The sequence below is a fragment of the Phyllostomus discolor genome, chromosome 10, assembly GCF_004126475.2.
Source record: "Phyllostomus discolor isolate MPI-MPIP mPhyDis1 chromosome 10, mPhyDis1.pri.v3, whole genome shotgun sequence".
NCBI lineage: Eukaryota > Metazoa > Chordata > Mammalia > Chiroptera > Phyllostomidae > Phyllostomus > Phyllostomus discolor.
In genome coordinates this window covers 15,844,368-15,862,998 of record NC_040912.2, presented here as the reverse complement: position 1 = coordinate 15,862,998, position 18,631 = coordinate 15,844,368, and the positions used below count along the sequence as shown (strand labels likewise).

Genomic DNA, 18,631 nt, shown 5'->3' with positions numbered 1-18,631 from the left:
GCTATCTCAACTATAATCTATCTTCTTATTAGGGTTTTGATTTTTTCAAGGGTATATCCAAGATAACTATTCATTTTCTATTGCTGCCATGGAAAACTGCCACCAGCTTAGCAGCCTAAAGCCACAAAGATTTCTTGATTACAGTAGTAGCCTTATAGTATAGTTTTGTGTCAGGTATTGTGATCCTCCAACTTTGTTCCTTTTCAAGAGTGCTGAGGCTATTCATGGCCTCTTTGGGTTCCATATAGGTTTTTGGAATATTTGTTCTAGATCTGTGAAATATTCCATTGATGTTTAAATAGGAATTGGATTGAATCTATAGATTGCTTCAGGTAGTATGAATATTTTAATGATGTTAATTCTTACAATCTGTGAACATGATATACGCCTCCAGTTATTTGTGTCTTTCTCAGTTTCTTCCGTTAGTGTCCTGTCATTTTCTGAGTACAGGTGTTTTACCTCCTTGGTAAATTTATTCCTAGGTACCGTGTTTTTTGTTTTTTGGTTTTTTTGTTCCAGTAGTAAGTGGCTTTGTTACCACACAGACTTACTGCATCACAATTTCTTTAAGTCAGAAGTTCAGTGCTTTGCATCTTACAAAGTTGAAATCAAGGTTTCAGCTGGGCTATGTTCTTAACCAAAGGCTGTGGGGAAGAATTTGCTTCCCAAATAATTCACACTGTCAACCAAATTTAACTTTTGTTGTTGTAGGATGCGGGTCCCTGTTTCCTTGCTGGCTGTCAGCTGGGGGCTGGTGTTTTTGCCCTGGGGACTTCTAACATTCCTCTTGTACTTTCCATGGGGTCCCTTCCACCGACAGCAGGTCCAGCCCCTCTCGGCTCTAATCTGTGTGATTTCTTCTGCGCGTCTCTCCGACTCCAGCTGTGGGAAACACTCTGCTGTTAAGAGCTAGTGATTAGATCGGGCTCACCTGGCTGTTTTCGGAATAATCTTCTGTATCAACCTCTATAACCTAAGCTAACATTCCTTTTGCCATGTAATAAAATACACTCACAAATTCTATGGATTAGTGTGTGGACATATTGGGGGGGCCATTCTTCCTACCACCAGTAAACTAATAGCAACAGTTTTGATAATTAATTACCAAAAGTATTAACCTCCTAAGAATAATTATAAAATAATTAAAAAGATATTGCAATATGTGTAATTAGTACAAGAATTTCTTACATCCTTGAGATAAAGTATAATGATAATGCTTGCTAAGCGTAGATTTAGATATTGACACCACAGAAAATGCAGTTCTCCGTAGAAAAGGATACTAAACAAAAATGTCATTTCCCTAGTGATAGTTTAATTGTACAACATAATTTACTTATTTTGAGATTCTAGTCAAATTTCATTGCTTGAAATTAATTGAACACCCATACCACTTAGTAGTCGACAGATTTGAAAGTCCACATACAAACCGCATCGCCATCATTTCCCAGTTTTCTTACTGTTTGCCATGGGGTAGGTGGGAATTTGTTTCCTTCTTCTTCTTCTTTTTTTTAAATATTTGATTATTTTAGAGAGGGGACAGAAGGGAGAAAGAGAGGGAGAGAAACATCAATGTGTGGTTGCCTCTCACATGCCCCCTACTGGGGACCTGGCCCTCAACCCAGGCGTGTGCCTTAGACTGGGAATTGAACTGGCATCCTTTTGGTTGGCAGGCCAGCACTCAACCCACTGAGCCTCACCAGCCAGGGTGGCTTGCTTTCTTAATAGAAGCTTAACTCTAGCTCCCCGCATGGTTGCAAATCACTGTCTCAAGATCACGGAAGCTTCTCAAAGGCAGAGATTCTCACTTGTTCATTTCTGTGTCAGTAAAGCCTGGCACATTACAAGTATTCTACAAATATTTGTTGAAAAATGACTGAGTTCATGAACATCACAGCTAACAAATATTTATTGAACAGCCAGCATGTAGGCTGATCATCCAGTTGATTCGGGTGCTTACTGGGTGACATTGTGCCATCAGGCCATCACCACCTGATTTAGTTCTGGTTATTCTTTGCCACTGTTGCTATAAAAGAACAGTGGTCTCCAGCTGCACTGTGGTAATGTAGCATGAAAAGCCCAAACTAGAAATTAGGTGCCTTGAATCTGGCTCTCATATTAATAAGATATATGATTCCCAAGCAAATTAATTTTTGGAGCCTCAATTTATCTATCAATAAAATGAAAATGTCAAATAAGATATTTAAGACTCTTTTCAGCTTTAAAATTTGTAAAGAGAATTTTTCTTTTGAAAGCAAGTGGGGAACTTGAAAGGTAAAGGAATTCAAAATTGATCCTAAAATTAAACCCTTAAGTTCTTCTCACCCTTGTTTAGGTGTCAGCATTTGTAAATGCAAGTTACTTTACCTTAGAGTTTAGCTGCTTTTACTTTTAATGTCTCTGAGAATTTTGTATAAACCATTTACTTATCCTTCTATTTAATTTTTCAAGACTGAAAGAGAAAAAAAGTTCAACGAGATACTGCAAATGCAATTTTTAAAAAAAATAAAAGCAGATACATATAGAAGAGGGGAAAATATCTGACATGGACAAAGTTGAACCTATAGATTTTCTATTGGTAAGTCAATAGTAGGGCCAAGTAAAGAAGTCAGCTGAACTGAACATTGTTAACCAAGTTCTACTGTCAGACAGAGAAAACCTTTCATTCCGTTAAGTAACAATTCTAGAAGGAAGGACTGAAAATAGTAGTTGCTCCATTGTGAACATCACAATATACCAATTCACCAGTTTTTTTTTATGCGCCCCGTTAAACACAAAATTGAAATAGCTTTTTTCTTTTGCTAACATTTAGTTAGTTTTTATTCCATAATATAGAAGTAGATGGTTCCAGGAGAACTATCACATATCGAAGAGAACATTTTTAAGGATCACTTTGTATACCAGAACCTGGCAGTCTTAGTCTTTGAGACCTAAAAACTCTGTTGGTTGAAATCGAGTATTTGTCTGACTCTCATTTTTGCCTTGTAAGGAAACTCAATACACTATTTAATTATTAACTGATTTTATTTGAAATAGTTCCAAGATATTTTCATGCCTTTAGGCTTTATAACCAAAACATAGACAGTAGTTTTTAAGGAAGAGTAGACATGGGCCTTGAACGTTATATATTATTATAACTGGAAGAGATTTTTGACATCTGTTAGAAATTGTCCTATTTTGTAGATGGAGAAACTGAAGTCCAGAGTGGTTATTTTACTTGATTCAGCTTTTATTTCCAGTTCTTAGCAACACCAGGACTTTAACTTGGGTCTTTTATTCCTAGTCACATGCTGTTTCTTTTGCACTGCACTGCTTGTTTGACAGCATTTTAAAATTAAAAAAAGTATTTTGCAATTAGTCTAAAGTTACACAAAAGTATAGTATGACCAGAAGAGAATTTATTTAAAATTACATTTTCATTTAAGTAAAATTAATTACCATTTATTATTATTCTGTTTAGGTGAAAAGAGATTTGAATGCCCAGAATGTTCGAAAAGGTTTATGCGGAGTGATCATCTCTCCAAACATGTCAAAACGCACCAGAATAAGAAGGGTGGTGGGACAGCTCTTGCCATTGTTACCTCGGGAGAACTGGACTCATCTGTCACAGAGGTGCTTGGCTCCCCAAGAATTGTCACAGTTGCAGCCATTTCTCAAGATTCAAACCCAGCAACTCCGAATGTTTCAGCCAACATGGAAGAATTCTGAAAAGTTATTTATAACAGAGACCTCTAGTGCTGCACTTAAGTTTACACACCTTTGAAAATCTGGAAATGGGCTGGTCGAGTGGATTACAGAGTAGGAAATCATGTTTTCATTCTCAGCTTCTTTAAGTATTCCAAGGTTTTGAGTCAACATGTGAAATGTTGAAATTTTGAAATACAAAAAAAGCAAACTGATGTACCAGAAACAGATAGAGAAGTATTTCCTCCATACTATAAGTTGTAGTTACTTGGAAATGTGTCACATGTTTAAACTGAATCTTCCCCTCAACATCATGTGTTAACATGGTTAGAAAGACAGACCTCAGTAGTTTGCAGGCTGGACCTTAATTGGACTTATTTTCTTTGAAATGCTTTGTTATAAATTCAGTCGGTAATAATTTATATGGATTTTTTTTCCTATAGCACAGAAAACAAGATAGTTAACTGATAATAGGGATGATACTTTATTTCCTTAGCTTGATTTTTGAAAAGCAACTGAAAATAGTTTTGGCCGTCTTTTCTAAATATTAGAAATTCTTCAACAGTTGAATTAGGTAAGTTCCAAAAAAGTAATCTGAGACGTATCTCAGATCTTTATGACCACTACATTATAGTAGTGTGTATGCAGACAATCAGTGAAGTTTAATGACTTTCTCCATTTGGAGACACAAGAGGAACTTAGAGCTAAACCTTAGGTTAAATTTTAGAATGAAACCTTAGGAAAATATGGGGGGTGGGGGGCAGTGGTTAAAACAAAACTCATAATAGCTTCAGAAAAAATAAAATGAGGTAACATGTAAGGTTTTGAAGTTAGGACTGATTAGATTCCTAACTCGGGGTCGTACCACAAAATTCATTTTAAATGTTTATATTGGAAATATTTGCATAGAGTATAAATCAATCTGTAGTTTCATATTCTGTAAATATGAGTTATGTTGACAATGCGCAAAATTCTTTATGCTTTGACTTGGTAGCCAAAGAAAGACTTATCACACTTTTTTAAGGCCAGCAGAAAATTATCTTGTAACTACACTATAATTTCCATTTTCCTCTCTACTAAAAATTAGCCAATCCCATTTTATATCTAGTACTGTGTTAGAAGGCTGATTAAGAATTTATAACACAGTAATGTCATTAGGTTATGCCAGTAACTGAATTTTCCCTAAGAAGACAGCCTAACAAATATGTAACAGGTATAATATTATGAAGCAAAAACTATTTTTTAAAAATCAGAATAATTTTTAGTTGAGTAAGTGATTAAAGAAAAAAATGTATTTCGTTGTTTATGCAAGGGTCTTATAGGAAAGATGGCCAAAAATTTAATATGAAAAAATGTTTGGATTATATCAGTAGCTTAAATATTAGTAAGATATTTCATATTTTAAAAATGTATTTACTCAGAATTGTAAAGGAATTGGAACTGACCATTTGAAAACTGAAGGTTTTAACTGCTTGGGTTATTTTATTAACATCCTTAGTTTGGGGACTGTTTGAATATAGGTACATGTTTTCTCGTGCATTCTCTATTATTTCAGGAAAAGTACTACTCATGTGAATTCTCTTCCAAAATTGTGATATTTCCTGTATTTTTGATGAAGGAGAAATACTGTAATGATCACTGTTTACACTGTGTACACTTTAGGCCAGCCCTTTGTAGCGTTATATAAAACTGAAGGTCTTTTGTGCTTTCAGTTTGTATAAAAAAGCTTTGAGATTAAAAGGTAAAAAAATTTTTACACTGTGGTTATAAATTTCAAGTTTCTTAAAGCTTTTGTAGACTTGTAACAAAGTCTTTAAATTTTAGTTGGATTTTGTAAATTGTTTTGTATATTTTATTTAATGTACTCTTAATAACTGATGTATCTGGCTTTAAAACATCAGAATCTGTTTGTTTTGTTTGGTACAGAGGAGCATTTGGTAGTGTTATTTTAATTTTATTATATAGGAGCTGAAACATCAAATATATATTTTATCTATCATTATGCTACACAATCAGTGCTATAAATTTTTTTATGCAAAGAAACTTTCTTAATGTTTGAATCATGTTTTCTCAGAGTGACAGTTTTTGTTGTTAATAATACCAAGTATGAGCTCTCTGCACCATTATTCCATGAACCAGTTTTAGTGCATACCTGTGTATGCTCTTCAGAAATGGAAGTTATTTTTTAATCAACAATGAGGCCTATTATAAATTTAACAAACTGAATCTGGATAGCTTTATAGCATATAAAATATATTAATTTGTGTTAGCAGGTGCACATTTCACCACTGAAATTAGAAATATTTTGACAGTCTGTTCTGCATACCATTCTGAATCCACTTTTCTGTCTTACAAGAATCGTAAATTTCAATGTCCTTGATTTGACTCAGTGGGATATAGCTGTTATAAGTATTAGGGCACAGATGTGCAGTAGAGTCTTGTTTAATGGCATTTCACTGTTCATTCCCTTTGCCACTGTTATAAAACTTTTCTTTATTGTAATTATCAGTGCAAAGCTATGTATTTATCATGGTAGAACTCCAGTGTTAGAATAGTTTTTTCTTACAGTATACTTTCTTTGGTTAGGTTTGTGTATGTGTTGCTGATTACATTAGAACTTGATGTTAAGTCATTATTTATCACACTCATGAGAGCAGTAATAAAAGTGTGTAATCTAGGAGAAAAAGTTAATTTGTCAAACTTAGATAAGCATGATGTTTAGGTCCTATTTTTCAATTTTATAACTGTTTTATTGCAACAATATTTGTATTTAAGTCTTCATTTTAATGCCTTGTGGTGTTTTTTTATGCATGTCACTAAGTTGTCATCCCACATAAATTGATGTGCAGCATAGGGTATTAAATCTACATAATGATTTTAAAACAGAAATAGTTGATGGTAAAATGTAAATGTTTTGCAAAAATTCCTTATAAAAAGTTTTGTAGTAACATTTCACTTGTAAATTTTTTTTGTAAAAAAAAGAAAATGAAAAAAAAAAGATGAATTCAGAAAAAATCCTGTTTCCCATATCCTAGAATTTAGACAATTATTCTGCCAGCAAAGCCTCTGGGGCTGTAATTGACATTTTTACAGTGCTGATTTGTATAAAATTTGTTTTTTTGTGGATTTGGAAATAAAATCATGTACAAGTTGTTGCCTGCAATAATAATTGCAAGTAACCTATAAAAATTCCCTTGAGTTTAACATGTTTCTTCATTTAATTATGTATACTGTAAAGCAGCAATAAATTTTTTGAACTATCAACCTTCTTATCACAACGAGCGCTGGGCAGTAAATGTTTCTCCCTAGAAAACGTATTGGCAACTCTTGATAATTCCTGGTATTAAGATCCGGTCACCATTTCTCTGAACAGACTGCCCAAGAACACCAATGCAAATTTCATGTTAATTTGTAGCCATTGCTCTAGGCATTTCTGGAAATTAAAATTTGATTTAGGGACTTTCTTTACTTAAATATTTTTAAGCAATTAATGTTGGGAAGTTGTAGGAAGAGCTAAAAACGAAAACTAGTTAAAATACAATTTAAGAGCACAGAAACCCTGAGAAGCAAGGTGTGCCCAGAGTCGCCGCCAAAGTCCATAAGCAAAAGCTGTTGCCTTTTCATCATGGGAGGAGCCCTGAGAATCTCCTGAAGAACCTTGTTGACACAGTGACTACATTATTGTAACAACTTCGGTTAAATCAGATTTCCAGGCCCCAGGCCAGATTAGACACAGCCAGGGGGGGCGGCTGGGGATGTCACGCAGCAGGGAAAGTCGGGGTGGGGGGGGCGGGCACAGACTGAAGACACTAAAGAGTCTTTAAATGTATGCTACTCTGCCAAACAAGACCCAGAAGGAGTTTCTCAAAAGGTATGTGAAAACTGAAGACATATATTTTAATTACCTGACAAATCTATTTGGAAGCATCAGGATGATACTGTATAAAAGGAATAATGCAATTAGAAAGTTAACATTTTTTTTAATATAGTAAAACCAGTGTGATTCTTGGAATCCTAGGAATCACAACCAGGAGCAAGACTGAATCAAAGAGAACACCACAAAAGCAGTGCTCTTTGTTTTATCAGGTGGTTGAAATAAAATCATTAGTGTAGCAAGTTGATGCTATACTAAGAGTGATACTAGAAGAAAGTGGTTTACAGTGCTGTTCTTAATGATAAGTAAGAAATCAGGAGAAAATAGTGTAGCTTGTTTGCTATTGTTATTTAAAAGTTCAGACACTTAAAGGGGTATAGAGACTTAAGGTAAGCAAGAAAATGTGATACTGGATACAGCATGTCTGAATAAGTGCTCTGTTTACAGCTCAGGCAGTAACATCTGTTGGTTATAACACAACCAACCTGTGATTGTGTAGCAAGGTTTTTAAGATGTGTTTTGGTTCTTTTAAGATTTGCTAATTAGTATATAGGTCTTAGGCAGTGTTCCTCTTAGTAGCACTTGGAAATGAAATAATGTATTTTTGGGTACCTGAGAGTAATCGCAAGTGCCCAGGAGTTTAAGAAAAAGAGGAAGGAAGGGAGGGAGGTAAACCTTGTAACCTTTATTTTTGTCTAAGGTAATAGTTTATTAAATGCGAGGATAATTTTTCCTGAAAGGAAAGATGTTCCAATTAATATAGTTACTAGATTTCAGAATACTAATAAATACTCCAAATTTTTCATGTATGAAGAGGAAAAAAATCATTGTACATTACCTAGTGAGGTCAACTGGGAAAATTGAGTGACGGTCAACCAAAATTTTAAACAACTTTATGTTTGAAATGTTCCATAGAAACAAAATATTTTACTATAATTTGTTCTTAAGGAAGGAATATCTGTGTTTCCCTCAATTAACTAATTCTTTTGCATAACAATGTTTAAAATTTTGTTCAATGGAAACATAACAGTTTTTTCCCTATATTTTAATAGAAGTAGGTACACACACATATATATAATATATATTTGGGTTAGATAAGGAAATTTAAACTTCAAAATTTGTTTTTGAAGCTGCTGAAAAAAGCCACAGGAAATTACAGCTAGGCCCAAATGTGTACATATGACCTATGATAAATTACAAAGATTTGTATCAATAGTCTCCATAAAACTACATTTTTATCAGCCCTCCTATTTCTGGACATTAATTTTCTACAGGACTTAACAATAGCAATAGCTAGTAGTTTGGTAGTTTCAGTTTCTACTCATTGAACAAATAATTATGTACCTTGTACCAGGTGCCAGAGAGAGACCAAGAATAAGACAAAAAATCTATCCCTGCCCTCGTAGAGTTCATGCATACTAGAAAGCAGTAAGGGCAAGGGAGTACAGGTAGGACAAAGATGGTGAGGAGAGCTCAGGAAAGCTTCCCTGCAGTGATTCCTGAGCAAAACGACATGAGCATGCATTGCCTGTCAGTATCCAAGGGGATGCTGGGGGAAGAGGACTCCAAAAGGGATGAGCCCAAGGCTGGACCATGGGTATAGCGCAACAGCCTCGAGGGGCCAAAAAGTACATCAGAAGACAGGTAAGGGGTGGTACAGCTGCATCCTGTGGTTGGCCATCGGAGTGCCAAGGCCTACTCACAATGCAGAGGGCCCATCTCCCTGGGAAGAGCAAAGCCGTGTGACAGCACCAACTGGGAGGCAGAGGGATGTGGTTTGGCCCCTTACTAGCCACACAACCTTGGGCAAATGAACCTTTCTGCACCCTCTTTCTCATTTGCAAAATGAGAATAATATTTCATAGGTCTGTTAAGAGGATCAGATAACTGTCAAGCCCCTAACAATGTTCAATAGAAGTTATTGTTAACTATAAATGAACCCAAAAGGTGGAGGAGGGCATGGAATATTGTCCACCTGCCCCAATGCTGAGGTGCTTTGAAAACAGGTAAGAATACATTGAAAAGTTAATTTTCAACAGCCAGTAAGGAAGAAGGGAGAAATTACAGTAGGGATTTCTTGATTCAACTGTGTATTTTTCTCAAACTATCTGCCTGTTGGAGCTAGTTTGGGGTGTCCTATCTCATAACAGTATGCCAACCAGAATTCAAGTTTCCTAATGCCTTTCCAACCTTTTCCTAATGCCAGCTGGAATTCAAGTTTCAAATCTTATTTTCTAAATTTGAAATGGTAATTCCATCTGCTGCTTGCCTACCTCAGAGTGATAGCAGACAACCAAGCGCCTGAACAAAGCAAACCGGTTAGAACAAAGCTGCTCGTGTGGTTCAGTCACCTCGTGGATGTGTGTGTAGATAACTTTCCACATACAAAATCCTTCCCTGTGTGTAGAGATGGATATTAAATAAACAGACTCCAGCTTATAGGCCGAAAGTACTCCTGTGTTTTAAGCCTCCTGTCAAATTGCAGCCACAAAAAGAAAATGTCCAATTTGGTGTGCAAAGGTTTTCTTATCCTAGTCTTTCTAACTTCCTCTTAGACTTGGTTCAGAAAAGAATAATAGGATGCTCTCCATTTCTGTGCTGTAAGCTATTTTCACTTAGCTTTTCGGATTCTTTGTGGAATAAGAAAGGATATAAACAAATAAACCAGCCAGACTGGCTTAGTGCCCTGCCAGACTCAGAGGCACCTCTGGCTGGATCTGCCCTCCATTGCCAGCCTGCCTGTCCATTTCACCATCTCACCTTGGCTTCCAGTCATCCTGTTCTTCGTCTGGCTTGCCCCTTTCGCTCCCAAGCTTTCCTTTGGAGATCCTGTTTCTCAGTCCATCAATACCTTTATTGAGCACCTACTGTGTGCCAGACTCTGGTACAAGGGATGCTATTTTCACTGCAGTAACCCTGCCTTCTTGCATTCCTAGATTTCTTGGGGCCCCACTGCCGGGGCTGGCCAGTACTTGCAGAGGAGGGAGTGCATTAAGCATGCAGTTACAGAAGCCAAGGCTAAGATCATGTTGGGCCAAGTTCAGATGAACAGGTTTCAAGTCAGAGTCAGCCAAGAAGTCAGACCCTGGGAGCGAAGATCAGACAAAAGCAAATTACAGGGAAGAGGAGGAAATGAAACTTCAGCAGTTGTCTCAAACACCCATTAGTCTTTGAATCATGCCTTTCTAGATGGTTGGCTTGGTGCAAATTGTGTTATTTATTATCCTGCTGTGAAATGTGGTTTAATAAATATTTTATTGATAGTAGTATTATTTTTGAGATGTAGAAGCCATAATAAAGTTGTATTTGCTGCTGGTAAAATCATTTCTAGCTTGTATAATTTTATGTTGGGATTAAATGCAGCAGTAATTCCCAGTGCTATGCGAAGGCCGTCAGGATCCCCAAGGGTTCGGTCAACCTGACGAGTTTGAAAGTTTGAAAACCGCTGCAAGGGAAATCGTTTCAAGGCAAAGAGTAGGCTCACTGACAAAAGGTCCCAACTCAATTCAGGAATATTGTAAATGGTTACAATCTAACTATGTCTTTGAAACTTTCTTGATGTTATATTTGAACTCACTTGTTCATATAAGTGTATGTGAAATGTGTGTGGTGTGTGCTTGGTGAAGCATCATATATTTCTAATTACAGTTGATAAGTCAGAATTAAAGTTATAACTCGGGTTTTGTATGGTGGGTGCTTCCTTTCACTTTCTATAGTTATGTGGTCAGAAAGATAACGTTGTTAGAAAATTAAGCCCTATTTTGATGGTAATATGAATCTTTTAGTTCTCATTTTTTGTGAGCAAATCATGACCAGAACAGAGTTTGGGGTCCTTTGGAGAAAGCCTCAGTTCTTTATTTGTTTCTGGTTTATTTTGTTTTTTAGAATACTGGGGATGCTAATTTTTCTATGTAAGTATGTCCACCGATTTCATAAATGACTGGGAGTACTTTTATTCTTGTGTCCAATTGTGAATGTAGACTTTGACATAAAAAAGAGGAAAAGGATGGGGGCAGGGTGGAGTGACTGAGCAAAAAAAAAAAAAGAGAAAAAGCTCACAGACACAGACAACAGTGTGGTGATTGCAGGCATTAGCGGAGGTGGAAGAGGGTGTGGAGAGATAAATGGTGATGGAAAAAATTAAATAAAATAAAAATGAATAAAAAAGAAAAGGAAAAGAAAACAAGGACAAACCTACCTAAAGAATGATATGAAATTGATTATTTTGCAGATATATATTCTGTATTTTTAGGAAAAACACTACCTTGTTTATAAAATATTTTGTCTTAAATATTATCCTTATTTGAATTATGATCTTGACAAATTCTCTAAAGAATTCATGCTATAAGAAAAGAGGTGATAATCACCGGAGGATATATTCAAATAAAATATTTGTGTTCAGTTGATACATTTTGTTCTAATAGAAATACCAGATTTATGATTTAAGTATTTATGTCTCTAAGAAAAATATATGATGCCTTTTAACTCAGGCGTTATTCAGAGTATTTCCAGAATAATTATGATCTTTAAAAAATCAACTCTTCTACTTTAATCTTTTTTATTTTTTGTAGCTGAGCTATAACTTAGCCTAAAATACACCCAGCTTCTGAATCCAAAGGACTTTGCTTTGTTCTCAAGAATCTGCAACAGCCAATCAGAATTTAGACATTGATATCAAACTGAGTGAATCAGTCTGTTCCAAGTTCAGTTCATTCCGCTTTGACAAAAGAATAATAAAGTAATTATTGGTTCTCATCATCGAAACAGGTGATAGTCAAGATATTGGGTTGGCCAAAAAGTTCATGTGTTTTTTTCCATAAGACCCATTTTTCATTTTCACCAATAACTTCATTGATTTGGGTATTTTGTGTATGTCAACTATCTCTGGTGAGGTGTAATGTAGATTGTTCTCAATTAATACCTCAATTTGATTGTTATCAACTCCAACCGGTCCACCTGACCGTGGAGCATTGTCCGGAGAGAAATCTCCAGCACGAAACTTCACAAACCACTCTGACATGTTCAATCAGTGACAGCACCTTCTCCATACACTGCACAAATCAGGTTTTTTTGCATTTCAGTTGCGTTTTTACCTTTCTTGAAATAATAAAGTATAATATGCCAAAAGTGTTGCTTATTTTCTTCCATTTTTAACATTAAAATGGCTACACAAAAATTCACCAGTTTTGATAAGTTCTTTTTTTAAACACTTGCTGGTATGACAGCTGTCACAATACAATCTAACAAAATTGTTTCAAATGAAGTTAAAGACAACTAAGCACTACTAGAGCCAACTTCCAGAAAAAAAAAACTTTTTGGCCAACCCAATATTTAACAATGGACACAGCATAGCATCCATCGACAGGGAGAGGTGCTAGGCAGAGCCATGGAGGGAGGTCCCAAAGCCCCTCCACCCCCACTTCCCACACCCCCAACCCATCCCCAGTGCCAGGTATAGAGAGAGGGCTAACTGTTACAGCTGGTCTGTCACGTCAACACAGGAGACTGCTTCCTAAACTTTATTTTCAGTGATTTTTTAAAAAGCCTATTAACTATATTTATTGACTCTAACATGTGACCAATTCTTTTATATACATATATATATTATATATTAATTTATGTTCCACTAGAAAAACTCTGCCAGTTACATAACACAAGCTTTAATATCACTTAGGAGTTTTGTTTTACACTTATGATAGAGCTCTATTAGACTTATTTAGACTGATACTTTCTCCTGGGTCACTCTTGTACATACACTGAAAATATAAATGAAATAGTTTCTCTATATTCAGTGACTAACTTTTCCATCATGCTTTTGCCCAAGAGTGGTGGTTTTAGAACTGCCCACGCATTGTTTGATGTCCCTCCTGTCCACGGGCGTAGCCTACTTCCCACCCCCGTGTGTGTGGACTTAGTGACTTGCATCTAACAAACAGGATAAATAGAGTGGAATGGATGCGGCAGCGTGTGACTTCAGAACCTAGGACATAAAAAGTCCCGGAGGCTGCCTCAGCTGTTCTCTCAGATGGTTACCTTCAGGGGGCAGCACCACCCCTACATACAAGCCACAGGGTGAGGAACTGAGGCTTCCAGACAACGGCCACCCAAGTGAGCTTGGAGTGGCTCTTCCAGCCCAGTCAAGCATTTGGGTGGCTACAGCCCCAGACCCTGCCGTACCTTCAACCTCATGGGAGACTGAGTCAGAGCACCCAGCTGAGCCCCTGCCAGGTCTCTAACTGACAGGAACTCTGAACTAACACGCTGTTATTTCAAACTGCTACATTCTGGGAGTTACTTGTTATGCAGCAAGAGATGACTAATACACCAGGAGGCATCACTTTCAAACAATGTCATCTGTGCCCCTAAGAGCATGAATGGTGCAGCATTTCTTAAATGAAAGCTCTACTGTTATCTCCGGGAATTTTCTTTGTGCCAGTGACTTCCTATTCTGCGAGCTTTGCTGCGGGTGTATGAGCAGTAAGAGCTTCAACAGACACGCCTCTCAGCAGACCACAGATGCAAGACACACCCCAGTTTCAGAGGCGAAAAAACTGTGCAGCACAGAATCAATGAAATACACTTTAGGGTATGTTTACTATTTCCCTTCTGCTTCCATCAGCCCTCTGTTCTTTGCCAAGACTTGGGTCTTGCCAGCTGTAGTTTTTTGACCATTTCAGGACGAAACTACCGAGGTGCCCAGGGGATTGCCGGGTTGGCATTCTCTGTGTACGGGGCGGGGGGCGGGGAGCAGTGAAGGCTTCGCTGGCTGCAGGGAAAGACCGACGGGGTGATCTGAAGGGAAGCTTTATTAACCCCAGCCTTGCCCAGCCCAGCCGGACCTACCGTGCCACAAAGAGGCACATCCTCTTTGTAAGGGGCTGGAAATGCTGGGAAGGTGGTGGGGGCCTCTTGGTGCTGGATGCTGGAGTATTCCATGTCCTGGAACAATTCACTGCCAGCATATTAGGAATGTAAATACATATTTAGATAGAAAAGCAAGAATGCAAATAGTGCTTACTGGTTTCAGAAGCAATTGTTGCAATGTTACAATCAGTTATAATGAAAATATAAAAGATGTAATAGATTGTGTAACTATAAAAGGTGTAATATACAACATAAATGTAAAACAGAAAGGGAGATTTGCCTGACTTAAGCACACGGGTCTCCTCAAATCTCTCTCCCCACTAAATAAGCTACCACGTGTGAAAGGGCCTTGTAACCTGCTGAGCACTAGACGCGTGTAAGCCTTAATGACACACGGTGATGCCTTCACTCCGGGAGGGGCTCTCAGCCTCACCTAATTCCCATCTGTGCCCAACTCGGAGCGCTTTCCCTGGGCCTGCTCCTCATTTCCCGTCTCGAGGAAGGGTTTACAAACGGGAATAGAAATACTCGTGTTTAATACGATTTAGGAAAGATTCAGAAACGATTCTGCTTGTACCCTCTACAACGTGACTCCCTTTTGTATTCTTTCAATGAATGTATTTAATCTCTCAATCTTTTCCATAACTAGCGCTCCTAAAATAAAGCTGCTGGCTTGTTCCAATCATCTGTAATTTAATCCATCTCTTCTTACAGATTTATTCAATATTTTTCCCTTCTGCCTTCAGAGGCTCTGTTTTCCTGACTAAAATCTCTTGGGTCACAGAAGTCCTTCCTTTCTGGCATTTTTTTTTAGAAGGACTTTTTTCAATTCAACAAGTATTTGAACAAAAATATTGCTAGAGGTCTGTGCTAGATCCTGCAAGGGATTAAAACAAAAAAGGGCACAGTCTCTTATAGTGTTCGCCTTCAAATGGCTTAGTTACCAGTGCGGAAGCAGAAGAAAGCCGGCCAAAGCTCTGCAGTGCGCAGGAGAGCGCATTCCACGTGCACGGGAAGAGACCGCAACGAGTCCCGGGCGAGGGTTTCCTCCCCTGAGAGTCTTGTGGTTGCTGTTTGCTGGCCGGCTTGATTTTGTGAGCCCTTCCCAGTGCACCTCGGTGCCTTCTCTCTAAGTGCCGGGTGGGGCAAGAGGAGGTTTACAGTTGTGAGTGTGTGGCACTGTTTATTTTTGTATTTACTAATTATTGCATTAGTTTCCATATGAACAACTGTAAACCTACGTTGGCCCCACCCTGTATTACAAAATGATGCTTTCCTACAAATCTGTTGGTTTTTCGACTGCTTTCCCCCATTTAATTCTTAAATTCGTGCTGCTTCTCTGCAAAGATGCTTTAGGTCACTTAAAAAAAAAAAAATCAAAGCCCTGGCTGGCATAGCTCAATGGATTGAGCGTGGGCTGCGAACCAAGTATCGCCGGTTCAATTCCCAGTCAGGGTACATGCCTGGGTTGCAGGCCATGACCCCCAGCAACCACACATTGATGTTTATCTCTCTCTCTCTTTCTCCCTCCCTTCCCTCTCTACAAAAATAAATAAATAAAATCTTTTAAAAAATCAAAACCAACAGTGGAAAGAAAATATAACTTCACTATTGTTTTATGTCTATTTGGAGTCATTTTGACCTTGTGAGGGGACATTTCCTCCTGAGATTTGCGTGTATGTGCCTTCACGGGCATGTCGCCGCCTGTGCCACCCCTTGTTACATGCCTGGCGCCCCCCACACTTGTCCCTCAACCACTTGTTTCTGTGCCTTGATGTCTCTGAAAGTGCAGGTATCGAAATTCCCCAAATCACATGTGTTTCTCGGCTTTACCCTGTTTTCCTTTTTCTCCTTTCAAATTCTTAAGTTGACCTCAGTCAAGGGCTTCTCCAAGAATAAAGTCCCCTTAACGTGTAGCCACACTTTAAAAAAAAATTTATTTATTTTTAGAGAGGGAAGGGAGGGAGAAAGAGAGAGAGAGAAACATCAATGTGTGGTTGCCTCTCACATGGCCCACAACCCAGGCATGTGCCCTGACTGGGAATCGAACCTGCAATACTTTGAGCCACACTTTTAAATAAAAGTAATAAAGCCTTGTAATTCATGGGAAACCATGTTAGTTTAACATGATCTGTCTCATGATGCTATGTGTTTGGGGGCCATCTGAGAAAAAAACACCTCCAATGCCTTTAAACGGACACTCTCCCCCTTTTCCGCACTGACAGAGTCGGGGGTTTGCTCGGGCTCCTCCAGGGGCCATGTCCCCACGAGGAGGCTGGGGCTGGGTCTTGGTTACCTTAACTGACCCAGGAGGTCTCCTTTCCCTTGACAAAGGCAGGGTGGAGACGTGGGCATGACGTGCAATTCTAGCCGGTTGGATGGAAGGGGAAGTCTTCCAGAAGGTTTTGGAAAGTTTTCTTCCCTCGAAAATGAAGATGTTCCCTTTTCTTGCCTCTGCACATTCTCACCGACACTGTGGAGTGCCAGAAAGTGTAATTGCCACGCAGCACCCACGAGTAGCAGGACCGAGCTGCTGGAGACCATAGCAAAGGGAGGCGAACGGCAGTCCCACCCCCGAGTCATCGAACTCGCGCCCACCCACGACTTCTGCAAGCAGACTTGCCGCGTGAGGTTATAGGTGCTGGTGCACACCACTCTCCGCTGGGTTTCCTGGTGCCTGTGGTCGAGAGCAGAGCCGCCTCTCCGACACATTCCCTGTGGTAGAGTAACACACGATGTTAAGTCCTCTTCCATTTCCACTGCGGCTGCCCTCTGCCCGTCTGCTCAGCACGCTCTGTCCTCCTGCACGGCCAGGCCCCTTCCTACTCTTAAACAGTCTGGTCATCCGCTTGGAGGCGAGTGTGAAACTGGGTGGTTCACCCTCACAGAGGGACTGTGCAGCTGGAGCACGTCGTGGCGGGCTTCGGGCGCAGCGAACGGCAGAGGAAGCCGTTTATGGAGACTGGAAGCAGCCCGCTACTCCTACGTGTGAGGTCGGTCCCGAGGCTGAGTCTGAGTTCATCCTGCTTTCCCAGAGGAGAGGCTGAGTATTCACCTCACTGTGGGCGAGTTATTTAACCTCTCTCAGCATTGGAATGCACTGACCCTACCTGCTTTCTACAGCCCCCTTAGCCCCTCACATACGCCTCTCCTTGTCCAGCTCCTTGTCCAGCTCGGATACCACAGTGAAGGAGTTTTCCAGCTCCCCTGAGATGTGACTGATGAATCACATTGTGCAAATTTAAGGTAAACGATGTGATGATAAGATACACAGGCCTACCATGAAATGATTAACATTGTAAGATTAACCCCTTCACGACCTCACATAAGGACCTTTTTTGTTTGTTTTGTTTTTTGGTGTGGGGCTGACATTTAAAATCTCTCTAAGTAACTTTCAAGCCTACAGGACAGTATTGCTAACCATTGTCACGGTGCTTTGTGTTAGATCTGCAGAACTTACTGATCTTCCAACGGGGAGTTTGTACACTTTACCCGACATCACCCCATGTGCCCCAACCTCAGCCAAACCCCTCAGTCCCTTAAGTATGCTCTCTACCTTCTGTTACTACAGTTGACTATGCAATTTACTGCTACGTAGCAGGAATCTCCCTTCCTTCAGTTTCCAGTAGGATTTTCTTTGTTTTCAAGTCTTTGCCCATAGCCTCCTCGAAGTCTTCCACAACAGTTTGCACGCGTTTCCTCAAGATTTTACTGTCGTGTTCCTAAAATCTCTGCAGCTTCCTCCCACTGCCATATTTTCGGTGTTTGTTATGGCAACGCCCTGCTTTTAGGTACCAGCATCTACATTGCAAATTATTCAAAAGCCCAGTGGTTAAGACAGCGCTCATTTATTGTCTCGCAGTTTCTGTGGGTCAGTGATTTGGGGGCAGCTCGGTTGGGTGGTTCTGCCTTGGGGTCAGCTGGGTGATTGTGGTGAGGATGGCCGCCTGGGCTGGCGTCACCGCAAGGTCTGACGGGGCCGCGGGACTTGCTTCCAAGACGGGCCACTCACTTGGCTGTTGGAAGGAGGGCCTCTCCATCCGTGGTGAGTGATCCAACAGAGAGAAGTAAGCTGTTGTGTTCTTTACTGGTGTGGCCACTGACCGGCAGTGACCATGGAACACTGCAGATGGCTCATGGACACACGAAAAAAACATACACAGAGACAACTGAGTCCTGTGGGGAAGTAGGAACTGAATGGCCACCCTCCCT

General features: G+C 39.3%; 1 protein-coding gene across 3 annotated transcripts in view; it reads left to right on the top strand.

The window, feature by feature from the left end:
• The window catches only part of SP4 (Sp4 transcription factor), a 65,157-nt gene extending 58,284 nt beyond the window's left edge, over nucleotides 1-6,873 (top strand). For 2 of the 3 annotated variants that reach the window (XM_028526238.2, XM_028526237.2), the window contains exon 6: nucleotides 3,458-6,873. In XM_028526238.2, coding sequence (XP_028382039.1) covers nucleotides 3,458-3,705 — 248 coding nt within the window. In that variant the 3' untranslated portion in view covers nucleotides 3,706-6,873. Of the gene's footprint in view, nucleotides 1-2,448; nucleotides 2,576-3,457 lie in introns of all 3 variants that reach the window. The other variant, XR_004899596.1, reaches the window with a different exon arrangement.
• The last annotated feature ends 11,758 nt before the right edge of the window (nucleotides 6,874-18,631 follow it).